This window comes from Hylobates moloch, unplaced genomic scaffold (genome assembly GCF_009828535.3).
Source record: "Hylobates moloch isolate HMO894 unplaced genomic scaffold, HMol_V3 SCAFFOLD_13, whole genome shotgun sequence".
Classification (NCBI taxonomy): Eukaryota; Metazoa; Chordata; class Mammalia; order Primates; family Hylobatidae; genus Hylobates; species Hylobates moloch.
The window spans coordinates 30,325,825-30,344,365 of NW_026652288.1; the positions used below are offsets into that span (position 1 = coordinate 30,325,825).

Consider the following 18,541-nt stretch of genomic DNA (forward strand, 5'->3'; position numbering starts at 1 on the left):
TGTTGCTTCATAATACACTTGTTTAATGGTTCATGTCTTTCCTGCTTATTCTATTGCAAAGTTATCTTGAATATTCTCACCTTTTTATTATTATAGATAATCTATAGCTTTATTTAATTTTTGGCTTTGTCAGCCAAATTCTCACACACCCTCATGCTATTGAAATTTTCGCTGGAGATCATTGGCATCACTGGTTGAGTTCAAAAACATTGTATAATCTCTCCATCTCTTTCTAGTTAAGTAATTGTTTTCATGTGGCTCTTGCAAGTTAATTAGGTTTATTTCTGCACATTTTGGTTTTGCTGTTGTGAATAGGAACTCTTTTGTTACATTTTACAATCCTTGATGTAATATTCTTGATATTATTGTAACCTGTTAATTATAACAATAATAGCTACCCGTTGAACACTCTGTGCTAAATAATTTTATTTGCTTCTCTCATCAATCCCCCTCAGGTAAATACTGTTGCATTGTGCTCATTTTATATTTGGGTCTGAAGGGTGAACAGCTGGCTTGTAGTGGTTTCACTCCAGAGCTATACTACTTACACACACTGCTCTGTGGGCCTGTGTGTCCTCAGATGAAGGACAGATGTGTAGGAGTGGGCAGTGTGGGGTCATGTCCAATATTGGTGGATGAGACTGACATTATAGTGACTAGTAACGGGATGCTTATCAGCAAGACCTATACATTGAAGTGAATTTTTTTGTACATGCTTATTTATATATGCAAAATACAGTATTCTAGTTTGGACTTACCCAGGCCAAATAAAGTGTGGGGTGTGTGTGTGTGTGTGTGTGTGTGTATTATTTATTTTGACACGGAGTCTTGCTCCATTGCCAAACTATGTTGTTGTGTGGCTGGAGTGCAATGGTACGATCTCAGCTCACTGCAACCTCTGCCTCCCAGGTTCAAGCAGTTCTCCCCGCTCAGCCTCCCGAGTAGCTGGGATTATAGGCAGCCGCCATCATGCCTGGCTAATTTTTGTATTTTTGTAGAGATGGGGTTTTATCATGTTGGCCAGGCTGGTCTTGAACTCCTGACCTCAGGTGATCCATAGCCTCGGCCTCCCAAAGTGCTGGGATTACAGGCATGAGCCACCATGCCCGGCTACGTGTGTATTTAATCACTGGTAAATAATTTAATGATTATGTATGTGTATTCTCAGGGTACTGCTGTATTTACCAAATGATGATAGCTGTTGTCTTAGTTGCGTTCTTTGTTTGCAAGGAACTGCCAGCTGAAATAATAAGAGTTTATTATTCCTCTATTCCTGCATGGCAGGAAGAGAGGTGGATTCTCATGGATATCCAAGAGGTGGATCCTTAGACGGCTAGGACTTGTGGAGATTAAAACTGTCTTTTGTTATGAATCATAGTCAGCTTTAGGGGGCTTTTGCCCTTCACTCTCATATGCTTTTATTTATTCATTTTGAGATGGAGTTTCACTCTTGTTGCCCAGGCTGGAGTACAGTGGTGCAATCTCAGCTTACTGCAACCTCTGCCTCCCAGGTTCAAGCGATTCTCCTGCCACAGCCTCCTGAGTAGCTGGGATTACAGGCACCTGCCACCACACCTGGCTAATTTTTTGTATTTTTAGTAGAGATAGAGTTTCACCATGTTGGCCAGGCTGGTCTCAAACTCCTGACCTCAGGTGATTCACTCGCCTCAGCCTCCAAAGTGCTGGGATTACAGGCATGAGCCACCGCACGCAGCCTCTTGTATGCTATTTTTATCCTGCCTCAGCCTCTCTGCTCTTTGGTCTGTCCATTTGATGTATCCTACCAACTTGTCTGGTTTCTCTGTGGTCCTAGGTGAAATTTCTGAGGGGGAACATTTGGTTGGCTTAGGTATTTACTGTGTTTGTCCAAGCTCTTCATACTTTGTGGGCTATTGGACAGACTATTGGATTGACTGACTCAGTTAGGTATCTACTGTAGTAGTACTGGTCATTGTGGCCGGGGGAGATGGCTGGTCATCTAAAACATGGCACATCTAGGGCTCCATCTTCAAAGAGCAAAGGTGATTTGCCCTAGAGAAGAGGAATGTAGTCACAGTGTACACTCTGATTAATGTGTTTAGTACCATTGCACAATTTCCCTTTTCAATGACATAGAAAGTGGCTAACATTGAAAATAGCAGTTGGATTTAGAGACTTGAGTAGTATCAGAAGGGAAATATTAAAGAGAATGCTTATATACTTGACGACAGTCTTTTGTTTACTGCTCTGTAAGCTGTCAGCACACATTCTTTTATCTCCTGTAGATATCTTGGTTACAATGTCTGTTTAGTTAGGATTGTTAAAATTTTGGATAAGTTAGTGATAAATACTAAGGAAAAATTCTTTCCTTAATATTTTAATAGCTAGTTTTCGCTTGAAAAGATAATTTTGAGAATTTTGCAAACCTCAGGATTACCAAATCTCTTTTAGGATATTCTCTTACATATATGTTAGTTATTTAACCCAAGATCAGTGCTGAATTTATGGTATATCATGAAATGTTTATGATAATAAATAATTTATAGTAAAACCAGAAAACTGAAATATTGTATTCAATAATATGTGGATATTGGCCATAAAATTATAGGTAAATTTTATTGTTAAATTGATTCTAGGTTGGGCCATGCAGGCTGCTGCCTATATCTTCATTCATAGGAAATGGAAGGATGACAAGAGCCATTTTGAAGACATGATTGATTACTTTTGTGATATTCATGAACCACTTCAACTCCTCATATTCCCAGAAGGGACTGATCTCACAGGTAAGGTAGCCTGGGTTTGGGAAAGTTAGAAATCATGTAGTCTAAACTTCTCATTTCTCAGATGAAGTAACTGAACACCAACAAGAATAAGGGCTCTTCCAGGTGTGGTGGTCCATGCCTGGAATCCTAGCTACTCAGGAGGCTGAGACTGGAAGATGGATTGAGTCCAGGAGTGTGAGACCAGCCTGAGCTACATAGCGAGACTTCATCTCAACAAAACAAAACAAAAGAATTAATGGCTCATCCCTAAGGTCACTCAGTTAATCAATAGCATGTCAGGACTCAGAACTCTTGGTTTCTAGCCCATTGAATTTATAGTAGGCAACTCCAAGAGGTCATATTATTCATACTTGCCATCTTTGAACTTTATATTTTAAGCCTCAGAATATATTTTAAAATATCAGGCTTTTATCTTTATGTAAGTGTAATTTTAAAATCATGTTTTAGGTAATGTTTATCCTCCCCTACCTGTTGTTTATATTCTCTTATCCTCTTCTAAGGTATTTATTTATCCTTTAGACCCTTCCTACTCCTCAGCGTCTTCCTCATAAGAAAAAGATCTGATAGTAACTAATTTCAGTTATTGTTGATTTACGTTAATAGGTTACCTTTCTCCTGATATTTAAGCCCTATCCTTGCTATAAGCAGGAATAGCTTTGCCCTTCTTCAAGAAAACTCAGCCATCATTGAGTTGTAGCGAGGACACAGGAAGACATGTTTATAACTTTTCAGCCTTCCTAAATATTAAACTTTTTTTTTTTTTTCTTTTTTGAGCCTGTTGCCTAGGCTGGAGTGCAGTGGCATGATCATGGTTCACTACAGCCTTGAACTCCTGGGCTCAAGCTTATAGTATCTGGGACCACACCAGATGCTACCACCACACCTGGCTACCAGATTTTAAACCATATAGGCCAGGAATTGCCAATGGATTTCAAGAAAGTCTTACAAAGACTGTAAACAAAATACTCAACAGTCTGTCATCCTTACTAAATCAGTAGTTTTCACACTTTTTAAACCATGGATTATTTTTGCAGATGAAGCCTTCTATCAAGGATGTTAGATGATAAGATGGATAAAAGCAGAACTGCTCTGGTTGATACTGAGAGGGGTGACGGTGGGGGCATAGCTTAGACAGAAAGTACTTCTGTAGAATCTTTGGACTCAAAAGACTAAAATTTACCTTTGATTGTCCCGATAACTTCAAGAGAAATACAGCAGAATTTGAGAAGGATTCAGTGGATCTTACAGCTCTGCTGTATAAGGGAAGACAGGATGAAGCAGGAGAGAACTGAAGTCTAAAATCTGAAGTAGTATGGGGAGGTTGAACATGAACTTAACTTTCAAATTTTTGGTAATAGACTAAAAAGGGCAACCCTCAGAATTTAAGAGAGGAGAACAGGTAAATGAACATACTATTCACACTGTGCACATAATTTATGGAACTCATTATTACAAAAGAGAGTTCAAGATGAAAAATAGACATTATATACATATTTAAGCAAGTGAATAGGTGACTGAGCCATAATAGGTTGTTAAGGGAAATTAAGGTATTTTGGGATTTACTATAGGTAGCAATGAAGAGATCTTTGACACATCTATTGCAGATGGAACTGAGCTAAATGAACGGTGGCACTTTTTTTGTACTAGTCAGATCTCTAAAATGTATGCCAACTGTGTAGTACATTTTTGATTTTTTACAGTTGAGATTCTAAAAGTGGTTGGATCACAGAGGATAATACTGAGGATAATAATGGCTGCTTGTTGAAGCTTGAAAATATATTATTGGAAGTTGTAAGTTGATTTCCAGAACTAAAGTATCATTAGGAAATTATAAGGGACAGGTGGCCATATTTAAATTTTATAATATTTAGAATGTATAATACCTAAATTTTGATATTGAAATATCAGCTTTATTTAGTAAATATAGAGTATAGAAAGCCATTCACTGAAATGATAGATTTACATTTGTGAATGCGAAAGTGTACACCAAAGAATGGCAACTTCGAAAGTTATTTGGTAAATAAAAACTAATGAAAGGTCGTATGTTACTGCTACATTAGTGTTAATATGTTCATACATTAGACCTTCAGAGTCATAAAATGTATATGTAAAACTTTTTTCATTCTATATTCTCGGGTTTCTTTTTATAGGTGATGAACTCTACATCTAGTTGCATAATTTTGGAGTCCATAGTGCTCACCATTACATGATGTAGTTGCATATATATTTTAAATGCAAATGATACTTACCTTTGAAGCTAGACTTTGCCAAGGAGAAAAAACAGACTGATCCTGAAGCTTTTAAACATTTTTTTAACAGTATAATACAGATAATTTTATTGAGTTGGTAAAAAATCATTTTTAAAAATAGGCTAACAAAATATCTCCAGTTTGGAAAAAGTATCTGTTAATTAAAAGGTGTTTAGTTACTACCATACTTAACCTTAAACTGGGTTTTTCAGCCCAGTGAGACTGTTTTATAATTTAAGTTCTGAATCTAGCTTGCGTGTACATTTAAATTAGTGCATTTAAATCTAACTTTACATATTAGATATATTCTATCTTTATATTTTATTGTTATAACTTTTTAATGGAAGAAATATATGTTAATTTGGGAAAATTTGGAAACATAGAAGTATGCACAAAACTTGCTATAATCCCACTTTCCATAAGTGAACACTATTTTAATTTTGGCCCATTTCTTTTGAGTCATTTGGTCACACGCAGACATATGTGCACCCATACGTATGTATTCTTTATTCTTGGGTTAGGGAGTTCTGTATTGTATTGGCATATTAGAGTTCTCTAGAGAAAGAGAACCAGTAGGATGTGTATATGTAGAAAGAGGTTGAGATTTATTTTAAGGAATTGGCTCTTATAGTTGTGGAGGCTTGGTAAGTCCACGATCTGTAGGGTAGGGTGGCAGAGTGGAGATCCCAGGAAGTAGTTGAAGTTCAAGGCCAAAGGCAGTCTAGAGGCAGAATTCTTTCTTCCTTGTTGGGGAGAGGAGGGCACCTCTGTCTTTTTCTGTTAAGGTCTTCATTCACCTGATTTGATGGGGCCCACTCCCACTGTGGAGGGTCATCTGCTGTACTCAGTCTACTAATTTAAATATTAGTCTCTTCTAAAAAATACCTTCCCAGAAACATCTAGAATAATATTTGACAAGATACCTGAGTATCATGGCCTATTCAAGTTGACATATAAAATTAGCCATCACAATTAGTATATGATAATTTTGAGTTCCATTTCCCTGATTTGGAAAGATTCTAACAATTATATTATTGCATATAACATAACACCTATATACATAAAACTTATTCTTTTTAATACATATATGAGTGCCTGGATCTTTATCCCTACTTTCATGAAGTTTATGTTCTATGAGGAAAGACAGATGATAAACTAATAAGTTAATAAAAATAGGTCAGTCATAAGTGCTATGCAGAAAAATAAGGCAGGATAAGGAGATAGAGAGTCATAGAGGGGTGTAGGGTGCTGTTTTGTTTAAGGTGGTCAGGGAAAGCCTCTCTGTTAAGTTTCTATTTAAGTAGGGACTAAATGAACAAAGCAGAAAACCATGCAGCTGTATGGGTGAAAGGCATTCTGGGTGAAGGGAGGAGCAGCAACTGCACGGATCCTGAGGTGGGAACATGCCCAGCTGGTTTGAGAATAGCTGCTAGTAGTCCCATGGGTGGAAGGAGTGCAGGAGTGGGAGAGTTACAGGGAGTAACGTGACAAGACAGGAGGCTGTGGTCAGAAAGTGGGATGCTAGTGCAATAACAGAGTCTGGGGATAGGTAGATGAAGTAGGGGGTAGATGGAAAAGTCTGCATCTCTAATCTCTGTATTTCTGATCATTTTTACCGTCCCAGTCTGTGACTGTTTGTTTTAGAGCTGTTTATACTTGTACTCACATTCTACAACAGTTCAGTTTTGCTTTCAGAATCCCCAGAGTTTTATAAACTGAAAGACCAAACTAAAGGGTAGTTACTACTCATCTTTGTGGTGTCTCTGGGATTCCTAATCCCATTTAAGGTCCTGTCAGCTGTCTATAATATAAATACTGTTTTGTAGCCCCATGCCCAGGATATCTTCAAATGAATATGAGAGGAACTTACTACTCTTCATGTGTAGGGCCTTTACTTTTGACTTGCCTGGCTCAATTCCTCTATCATAAAATGATGTAACACCTTCTATAGGAGTGTTCTTTGAATATTTCAGTGTTGTGGAAGGCGTCTATAGTTTTTGGAGACTTTGAGGACTCAGTGATCTTAAATTTACTCCTAGTAAAGTTATGTCAACATAGGTATTTTTCTTGTGACTTGGAATAATAGTTTATAAATTTCGGAATGCAGCTGAGGATTGCGGGTTCTAACATGTGCTGTCATCAGAAAGTATTTCATGATCTCTCCCAGCAGTTGAGGCCAAATTTCTGAACACTTTACTTTTTCCAAATGTATTTGCTGAATAATGGGTTCGATTCTTCTTGGAACTTGTAAAGTTACTTCATGGAATGGAAAAAGAAGGTTTTGCCAACAACTGGAACATGTACTTGACTCCGTAACTATATTCAGCCAAACCATGTTCAGATATTTGTACATGATGTGCTAATCATGTGCCCATTTTGTTATGGAGCGGTTTGGGTTAGTAATATTAGCATACTCTGTGCCTGAGCAAGGCAGATATTTCAGTTTACATTGAAGGCCTAAATTATTGGGTTTTAAAGAATGTTGATCTGATATATTTGATTGCTAGTTATTTCTTCTGGATGTCTAGGTCATTATATTTTGTTAGTGTCTTAGTTTTGTTTTATTAGCATTTTATATTTTAATATTTCAATTTTGTTATATAGGGATTGTTTTATAAAAAATTTAGTTATTAGCATTTTAATTTTCATTGAATGTTGACTTTTATGAAATCTTTTAAAGAAATTAAAAGATTTGAATATGAATTTCAGAAAATGTATAAAAATCTATTTATGCCTTTGTTATAATTTTTTTTAATTCCAGTAAGTATAACCGAGCATCTCAGCTTTGAAATGCATTTTAACACTTTTTTTCTTTAGTCTTAGAATATAGCCTCGAAATGTACTTTGAAACTCTGTTTTCCTTCTGTTTCCACTAGACACTTCCTTGCACCATGTATGCTTATCTACTATATGCTTGCTTAGAAATTCCAGGGGCTAATTTTGAGACAAACCAGGCATGGAGGCCCTGTGGAATCCTCCCACTTGGGGGAGTCATGAACAATTAGTCCACTACCATCAGGCTGAAGTCAAAGTAATGCCAAGTGGACCTCCGGATGGCCAGTTACCCAAGATAGCCATCAGAACAAGACACACAGACCCCGTGCCATTCACACATCTCCCATAGCAAGTTTCCTTTTAAAAACACTATGATAAATTTTAAAACTTAAGATGGGACTTTAGAACACTAGTTCACTATCTTCTCAGTTTGCTGGCTCTCTGTTTAAAACCTGCTTTCCCTCCCACCAAACTTGGCCTCTTGTGTTTGGCTTTCGAGCAGCAAATAGCCAAACCTGGGTCTGGTTACATAAGTAGGTCTGGGATCTTGATAACGGACCATCTGCAATGTTTGTATCTTCTCATTTGACTCAGTATTCAGTAATTATAGAATAATTAACTGCTATTTTTATCAAAAAAATTGTGCACTTCTTTTCTTACCTCGTTTATTTCCCTTTAGTTTATGATTTATAATGGTCCATTGTTTTGTTTAGAAAACAGCAAGTCTCGAAGTAATGCATTTGCTGAAAAAAATGGACTTCAGAAATATGAATATGTTTTACATCCAAGAACTACAGGCTTTACTTTTGTGGTAGACCGTCTAAGAGAAGGTAAGCACCCATTTCAAAATGTACTTTTTAATAAAAGTGGCAAAAATTGCTAAGCTTTATATATAGCCCTTTAGAGTTTATAAAGGATTTTTTTACTACTTTATCTCAAGAAATGAGATACTGTATTTTTTTTTTTTTTTATTATACTTTAGGTTTTAGGGTACATGTGCACAATATGCAGGTTTGTTACATATGTATCCATGTGCCATGTTGATTTCCTGCACCCATTAGCTCGTCATTTAGCATTAGGTATATCTCCTAATGCTGTCCCCGCCCCCCCACCCCCCACCCCACAACAGTACCCGGAATGTGATGTTCCCCTTCCTGTGTCCATGAGTTCTCATTGTTCAATTCCCACCTATGAGTGAGAACATGCGGTGTTTGGTTTTTTGTCCTTGCGATAGTTTACTGAGAATGATGTTTTCCAGTTTTATCCATGTCCCTACAAAGGACACGAACTCATCATTTTTTATGGCTGCATAGTATTCCATGGTGTATATGTGCCACATTTTCTTAATCCAGTCTATTGTTGTTGGACATTTGGGTTGGTTCCAAGTCTGGAGAAATAGGAACACTTTTACACTGTTGGTGGGACTGTAAACTAGTTCAACCATTGTGGAAGTCAGTGTGGCGATTCCTCAGGGATCTAGAACTAGAAATACCATTTGACCCAGCCATCCCACTACTGGGTATATACCCAAAGGAGTATAAATCATGCTGCTATAAAGACACATGCACACGTATGTTTATTGCGGCACTATTCACAATAGCAAAGACTTGGAGATACTGTATTTTTATTCCAAGTTGACCTATGTACTAAAATGTTTTGCCGTGTATTCGTTAGAGATACAGAAGAGATCTCTGTAAAAAATTCTTTCCCTTTTTTTGGAACAGACGTAACTCTATATTACATATATCTTCTTTAGGTTGTTTCCCTTTAGGATTTTCTCAATGGCAAAAATTTTTTTTTTTTTTTTTTTTTTTTTTAGATGTGTCACCAGGCTGGATCAGGTACTCGGCTCACAAACTCCCCTGCCTCAGCCTCCCGAGTAGCTGGGACTACATGTGCCCACCACCACGCCCAGCTAATTTTTTGTGTTCTCAGTAGAGACGGGGTTTCAACCTGTTAGCCAGGATGGTCTCGATCTCCTGACCTCATGATCCACCAGCCTCGGCCTCCCAAACTGCTGGAATTACAGGCGTGAGCCACTGCACCCAGCCAAAAATGTCTTAAGAGTATCTTATCACTTAATCCATTTCTCCAGTACTCATGAAAAGCAAAAAAAAAAGAGAAAAAAAATCTTATCACTTAAACTAACCATATGTTTGGCTCTTAGGGTTTGAGAATATATCATTCTCTTACTATTTTAAGCTATAGAGAAATATAACAATCTGAAAAATAATTTTACTTTAATTATTTCACTCAGTCCACCAAGTAACTGGTTGGTAGGAAGGCAAGTGCCACTACCTCTACTATTTTATAGTTAAGTAGAACTGGCATCCGGTGCGGTAAGTACATTTTCACAGGTTACTTGAGTCAGGGATAGAATCTTCTTCTTCTGCTTCCTAATTTGTGGCTCATATCACACTTCTTTCAAACTGTGTCTATTCAGGGGCATATATGAGCAGAAAGTGATTCCGTTGATGATATCACACCCATTTAAATGCTTAAGTTTTGATGTAAATAAAAACCAATTGTACTTTCTAATTATAGTTCTGCATATTTGCAAGTTTATATATTTATACAGATTTGTACATACAAATAACACACATATGAAGAAAAGGTAACTATTCAGAAACATAGTGAAGTGTTAATTTTATAACAGTTCAAAGCCCACAGTCACCTAACAGAAGTGTGTTTGCACATTTCTGCTCTTCACTCTGGTTTCCAGTAAGCCATATTGTGTAATGGTGATCTCTGTGACAAACTATCACCTTCATCTGGTATCTGATATATTTTCATAAAACTGCTGTGCATAACATGAAAAGTCTTGCACCGTTATGTAAGAAAAGGTATGAAGTTCTTCTTCCCTAAATGGCATCACTGATTTCGGATTTAATATACTTTAAGATAAAAAGTATAACCTGCCAAGATGAAGCATATTTATAACCAAGTACCCATGATTTAAAGAAAGGTTCACAATCAATTCAAAATCACATGGTATGGTAAACCAAAAATGTTATTCATATTTCTTTGGTTTGCTTTTGCAATTCTGTGATTACAACTAATATAACATGGACTTGTGGACTTGACATTCATGTTGTATGTGATTAGTGAGTGCCCATTTATCCATAGAAGTTCATGGAGAATACAGTTCTTCATGCCTGTGGAATGGGGTGGAGAGGCACGAAGACATTCAACCAGTGATGCTTTTTTTTTTTTTTTTAATTTGATACCATTTACTATGGCATGTAACTTAGACTCACCCTTCTCATTCAACAGTGTTTTTCTATTTTACAGTATTTAATGATTTCTTTAAAGATATTTCTGACATCATAGAACAATCTGTAGAGCTCTCTTTTGAAATCTGGAAAATATTTTAGTATCAAAATGATTTATAACTTTGGTGAATGTGTATTAGTCATCACTCCAAGCACTAGTCAACAACCACAATATGTAATTTTTCCTGCCAGTTGTGACAGCTGGTATCCCCAACATCCCTCCTGTGTCAGTAAAAAGAAACATAGATGATTCCATTTATTTCAGTTAGAAAACAACAGTTAGATGATTTTATTTATTTGTTAGAAACATAAAATGGGACTTGTATACTATAATAATAAAAATAAAAAATATGATGAGGATAACTGTGATAGTATAGCAGCTAACGTTAACTGAGCATTTACTAGGTACCTGGCATTATGCTATGTGTTTTATGTGCCCATGATCAATTCATCTTCACAACAACTGTACGTGGTAGTTATCCTTATAAATATTTATCTCATTGTGCAAAACTGAAGCAGAAATTGAGGTAAAGAACCTCATCAAAATTATTAGAATACAGTTTGTCTAACTGAATAGCTCATGTTCTTTCTACTGTAACTAGTTGCTGCTTGTATTTATAGTATGATTTTAGTTAACAAAATCTCCAGATCATTAAGCACCTTTCTAACACTAGAGAGCTGGAATATTTTCTTTAAGAAAGAGTTAAATAGGAAAATAATTTAAAAAGAGGCTAAATGGCCAGAACACGGAGAGATGGTAGTCACCAGGCAGGTGGTTGTGATGCTGCCTGAGATAACGGGGGGAGCAGAGCAGGCAGAGGCTAAGGAAGCATCAGGTGGGGAGTTGAAGGCAACTCTCATTTCTGGGGGTTCAAGTGAATAAAGAGAGAAAAAGTTTCATTAGTGATCAGAGGTGAGGAGGATCTTAGAGGTCATCTAGTCCAGAGTTCCTTTTAGAATGGGAATCTAAGACCCAGCCTGGCTTTCTGATTTTTAAGCTTATGTGTTATTAAGACTTGAGATCATCATATAGATTTATTTGAGTTTTAGGTTTGAAATACTTGTTTTTGAATTCAAAGAAAGCAGTTTATATTTCAATCCATACTTAGCTTATATGCTTAAATTCTAAATATAAAGGAATGAAGGATGTAATCTTTCCACTATTACTCTAGGGGGATACAGGGTTAACCACAAAATAGAAATTAAATTCCCACTAGGTAATTTGGATCAGCACACCTGAACCAAATTCTTCAGTTTGTATTCAGGGAGAGAGAATTGCTGACTTAACATGCAGGTTACATATATAGTGTCAATAGTCCTGTTTGTGGGACTCTCATGTTGTCTACCACAGTTCTCATGTGCTCTGAGAAAGTTGATAGCTACCTAGGAAATAAAAGCAGTATACCAATCATAGACAGCTTAGTCTTCAGTAGCATTGTTTGACTATTTTAATTTCTTAGATTTTTGCTTAATGCACAACTAGCTAACAGTCCAGTCTATCTCTTGCCTACATTGGAGGACTAAAGGTGACCAACAGAAACCCATCTCTGGCTCACATTGCATTTATAATAGCAAGCCTCTCCCAGGATGGCATTTCAGTTACCCTTTTGAAGAGCCAGCATGTTTTAGGAGGCAAGGAAGAAAGACAGACAAATTATTGAAATATTGGGTGCATTATATATCATGCACTCTGACCTTTTCATACAGCCTTTTATTGCTGGAAACTATGAAATTGGATAAGACCTTCTGTTATGTTAAATAAGATGTGGTTGTACAGTAGACTTTTGACATTTGCTAGAATATTTTCTGAGACAATTTCCATTTCCTCAATTTTGGAAATATTTTTGTAGATTAGTAGCTGACTTTCTTTTGAGGCCATTTTATAAGGAACGTGATAGAGTGCAACAAAACCTAAATGAGATTTGTACACTGATGAGTGGATAAGCACCTGGATCACCTAAGTGACCTGGTGACCTGCACATCATGAAGCAGAAATTATTCAAATTTGCCTCAGGACAAGTATACATGACCGCATGTCAGAGACCTTTGATGTCTCTTCATGTTGAATTTTCAAATGCCATGGTATCGCTTTAGACCATAAAGGGAATTCATATTGTTTCTTTGTTCCTTTTAGTCACTGCCCACCTCGCCCCCTTTCCCTCCAGCGAAAAATCTGAGCTGCTCATTTAGGACGGATCTTCTTATGTTTAGTGAAAAAAGTCATGATAGCCTTAATGAAAAAGGATAGAAGCCCTAACTATATACTTAAAAACAACCATCTAACACTTATCAAGTTCTTCCTATGTGCCAGGTATTGAGTTGTGCACGTTTCTTTACCTTGCCCATGCAGTAGAATCAACCATAGAGCTTTTTAAAAATACAGATACTGAGGTCCAAGCTCAGACCTATTGAATCAATCTGGTGATGGGGACCTAGACTCATAGCCACTTCTTTCACCGTTCATACGTATGCCCTAATTCCCCTACCTAAGCTAGGTGGTAGTTTGCTTTGTGCTGCACCTGTGGAGCCTGGCTCCGTTTAGCAACTTTCACAGGGTCATACTGCTGCTGAGCAGAGGAACTTTAAACTCAAGTCTTTTTTATTCCAGTGCTCACGTTCTTTCCACTGTATAATAAGCTTACAGTTTTTCAAATGCTAAAAGAAATTATTCTTTGTAGGTTTCTTTTTCTGTTTCCAAGATTTTTCCCGGATATCCTTGGCTCTACTGTGAGTTCTGTTTAAATGAAAAAATATATATAAAAGATTTTCTTTTTGTAAGCCTCTTTTATTTTTCTGATTCCTGCTGTTACCAGTTCCTCCTCCATTTCTCTAATCTTTAAAAAAAAAAAAAAAAATGACATTCAAACTATCTGTCCTTTCAAATTGTGATTTCATTCTCTGGCAGAGCCTGGGTTGAAAGAGGGGAAAAAAAATTGTGGTTCAGTCGTTTTCTTTCTTTTTGCCATCAAGTTGCAGAAATAGCTTGACGACTTGATTTTCTCAACACTGGTTCATTTTTTATTAAAAATAGATAATAGTTTTTTAATTGTAAAAACAGAACGTACTTACTGTTAAAAATTGGAAAATTAATAAAGAAGAAACTGTTGCACAAGCCAGAAACCTGGGAGTCATTCTTGGCTCGCCCCCCTCTGCTTTTCACATGCTGTGAAATCCCAAACAAGGCCTTTTGATTCTACCCCTTAAGGATCTCTCAAATTAATTCTTTTCATTCACAGTGCCATACTGGTCTGGGCCTTCATTGTATGTTCCCTGAATTATCATACAGCTGCTCAGCTGGTCTTTCTAGCTCTGGTCTTGACTTAACCAGTCCTTTCTCCACTTTGTAGCCAGAGAGTCAAGCCTTTTTCTAAATGAGGGTGGCAGCACACTGAGGTAGGTGTCCAGGCACTGGAGTCAGGTCTCACAGAATTCCAAGGTTAAATCTACTCTAACATGATTTACCCAGGCCTTCTATGACTTGTATCTCCTGTCTCCTGTCTCCCTAGTTGTACCATTTGTTCTAGCCGTACTGAACCACACTTCTTTCCCAGAGTGCACAGTGTGCTGAGCCTTCCCCACGGTATCCTCTTAAGATGTCACCTGAGATAACAGTTCATCCAGGAAGCCTTCCTGATTTTCTTTGGCTTGGTCAGGTACCTTGCTTTATATTCCCTATATGAATGCTTTTTCTACTAGCTATATGTAAATTTTTCTTACTATAGTATCACTTGTTTAGTCGTTTATCTTCTTCACTGTTTTTTTCTCAAGCCTTCAGCACAGGGCCTGGCATATAATAGATACCCTTCACATTTTTTGAGCCAATCAACTAATTGGTCAATGTAATTTTATACCCTGTGTTCCAATAAAGATTTAAAATGGCTAACATAAATTTGTATCATATAATAATAGCAGTGCCCCAGCCTGGTCAAAATGGCAAAACCCCATCTCTACTAAAAATACAAAAATTAGCCAAGCATTGTGGCACACACCTCTTAATCTCAGATATTCAGGAGGCTGAGGCATGGGAATCGCTTGAACCTGGGAGGTGGAGGTTGCAGTGAGCTGAGATTGCACCACTATACTCCAGTATGGGTGACAGAGCCAAGACTCTGTCTCAAAAAAAAAAAATAATAATAATAATAGCAGCACCAAAAGTAAGAGAAGAAATCAAGGTAAGGGAAAATAGGGGTAAAATTTTTAAAAACTAGATGTGAAGTTACATTACAAAACATGTTATAAGTTTCTACATTCCTGTATAATATGAGTCCAAACATTGGCCCCAAGCTTTCTATACCTTTCATACAAGGAAACCGAAGTATCATTGACAATGTTTATAAGATCAAAACAAGCCAGATGATTAGAAGAAGCATTTTTGAAAGACTTGAAATATCTCCCATGGCTCTTCACAAAGAGCACATTGTACATTTCATGACCAAGATCCTGAACAGCATCCTTATGGGAAATACAATGAAATTTTTAGAACTGCTCCACATAGCCTCATCATGGTTGTCCATGTTGGCTAATGGAATAAACACATTCCATTACATGAGAAAGAGCAGTCTCATAGAAGCTCAAAACACTCAGACTATATGGATTTAGAGTGTCTCAACTCTAAAGGTATGGATAGACTGCATGTCCTTCAGACGATTCTCCATAAAAAGTCTGTCACTCACTGAGGATTGGATGACAATTAGTTCACACTGAGTTTGATTATTCTTTGTAAGGCATCTGTTCTACAGATACTTTGTGTCATGAAGCACTGCAGAGTCAAGAGCTATAGTAGTAAGTGGATCTAGAAGTTGGACTAAGGGAAATTAAAGAGCTTACTGAGATTTCACACATGAATTGAAGGCCTCCTTCCAAACTGAGGTCTGCCAGCATGTCCTTAGAAAACAATGAGGAGTATGTGTTTTTCGTGTCCTTTGCAGTGCTTGCACATAGTAAGTGGACCATTGTTGAAAGCTCAGGTCCTGGTCTGTGTGGCTCTTTTGGTCTTGTTTATTGCTGTGACATGCCCTCTCTTCACTCCAGTCATGTGGGACACATGACTGTGTCTTCTCGCAAACTGTTCCCATTCATCTGGCTAGCTCCCATTGGTTCCTCCAGACAGCTTGAGTGTCTTTTCCACTTTAAACAGTTTTCTGACCTCTCCAGGTTATTGGAGTTCCCTCTTCTTACTCTCGTCATACTCTATACATTTCTGTTAATAACCAATAGTTTTTTGGTGGCCTTTTTTTTTTTTTGTCCATCTCTCTCATTGGACCTGAGCTCCTTTAGGATAGAGATACTGTGCCCTATTTGTTTTTATATCTGAGGTCCTAATACCATGCCAGGAATATTATAGGTACTCAATAAATTTATAGTTTGGTACAAATTTTTAAAGATGACCTAATTTTAGCATCTCTCTCATATACACATATGCACATCTGATTAGCAATTCTTCCGACCCCCTTCAGTCTAGTGATCAGACACTTACAGATTTTAATTTATATGGAGTCCTTTCATTGCAACAGAGATGAGATTTATGGCAGTGCCAGAGGGCCACCTGAGGCAGATGCACAGCAGATAATAACTATCTTAAGACACTCTCTTCTTTTTTTAACTACCAGAGGATAAAAGAGTACATTTTTTTTCTAGATTATGTATACTGTTAGAAGAGAATTACAGAAACACGTTATTGGTAACTTAAATGAATAAGGTCTTGGCATGTGATCATGTAAAATTCAATATGGAAATGCGGTTCTTTTTTTTTTTTTTTTTGAGACGGAGTCTCGCTCTGTCACCCAGGCTGGAGTGCAGTGGCACGATCTCGGCTCACTGCAAGCTCCGCCTCCCGGGTTCATGCCATTCTCCTGCCTCAGCCTCTCCAAGTAGCTGGGACTACAGGTGCCCGCCACCACGCCCAGCTAATTTTTTGTATTTTTAGTGAAGACAGGGTTTCACCGTGGTCTCGATCTCCTGACCTCGTGATCCGCCCGCCTCCGCCTCCCAAAGTGCTGGGATTACAAGCGTGAGCCACCGCGCCCGGCCGGAAATGCGGTTCTTAATTGTTTCTTTTATTTGTATCTCAGTGAGTTTCAGATTCTAATATGGTGTTAAACAGATAGTTATTGCAACCTTGTGTCTCTCTCTACCACTTGACTTCAATAGGAGAAAAATTTTTCCCTGGGTTTATTATATACTATTTCTCTAAAGCATTAGCCAGCTATAAAAATGCCTACTATTGTGAAAGGTAGGTCCAGGTTATAATTACTGTGTGTCTTATGGCACCATTAATAAAAAATTTTGAAAATATACTTTATTAGATGATTATCATTTTCATAGATGAGTGAAAATGATATACAGTTGTATTTTACTCATTCATAAGGCATGTCTGTGCCTAAATATTGGTGCCCTGTATAATGTTTAATATATTTTTTAAGAATGACACACTGAAAAATGCTGATAACTGTGACCTTTACAAAATGTGTTTATTTCAAAATTCAGAATTTTGGAAGCAACTTTTGTGAGTAAAATTTGTGGAATTGCCTTTGAGTGATGACTTTCTGTAGACTTTACACTGACCATAAAGAATATTGTTACATACATTGAAATATGTTTGTCGGTTTCCCATTGGAGGGCAAAAGTGAGAGATAGAAAACAACTTCTAAAGGTGTGAGTAGCTGTGTCAATACTATTTACTCACTGTGTGGCAGATGGTCACTACATGTTTATGTACTTAGAATCTCGTTTGCAGTAAAATAGAGAAGAGAAGTTTCAGTGAGTATGCAAAATGTATGTGACAATATACTTTAGCTTCCTGTTCATATGAAAATCAAAATTCTCAGCAAAGGTGAGATTTTGACCTGAGTCTAAACCCTGTGGACCTTTGAATCCAGAAATTCATCTTAACAGGAGCTTATGCCTGCCTTTTGGTTTTATGTAGTATGCAGTTTCCTTGTGAATGTATGTGCTGCTTTTTTGGGTTTGTCCAAAAAAGATTTACCTTATTTCTTCTTTATTGTTCACATATGTCCATTTCATTATTGATAAAGTCTGTGCCTTTTCTTTTAGCTTTATAGATTTTTTCTTCCTTATTCAAAATATTCTGTCTGCATTTTTCTAATTATTAGAACCTTTTTTTGCATTTTTTCATAGTTGATATTTGTGTTGAGTATTGCAAACTAATATTAAAACAGTACTCACTTGCTGGAATATATGGGTGTACACATGCAAAACCAAATTCATATACCTCACTTGTAAAAATATGAAACTAAATACAGAAATTGTTTACTTATTAATGTTGAAAATTATTTGCACAGCTCTCTAAATGAAAGTAGTTTTCTCCATTTTATTTTGCATAGATTATATTTTTATATGTTATATAAAATGATATTAATATATCATGTAACAATATCTTATTATATATATTTTGTCACATAGGCCCCCTATACATATCTGATTGCTAAAAAGCATGCAAACTCACCTTGTCGTAGAATCTGGG

At 36.9% G+C, this 18,541-nt stretch overlaps 1 protein-coding gene across 7 annotated transcripts in view; it reads left to right on the forward strand.

The window, feature by feature from the left end:
* Positions 1-18,541, forward strand: part of LCLAT1 (lysocardiolipin acyltransferase 1) — a 201,969-nt gene that overhangs the window by 121,307 nt on the left and 62,121 nt on the right. For all 7 annotated transcript variants that reach the window (XM_058426479.1, XM_032172608.2, XM_058426476.1 and 4 more), the window contains 2 exons: positions 2,616-2,762; positions 8,500-8,616. In XM_058426479.1, the coding sequence (XP_058282462.1) occupies positions 2,616-2,762; positions 8,500-8,616 (264 nt within the window). The remainder of the gene's footprint in view (positions 1-2,615; positions 2,763-8,499; positions 8,617-18,541) is intronic.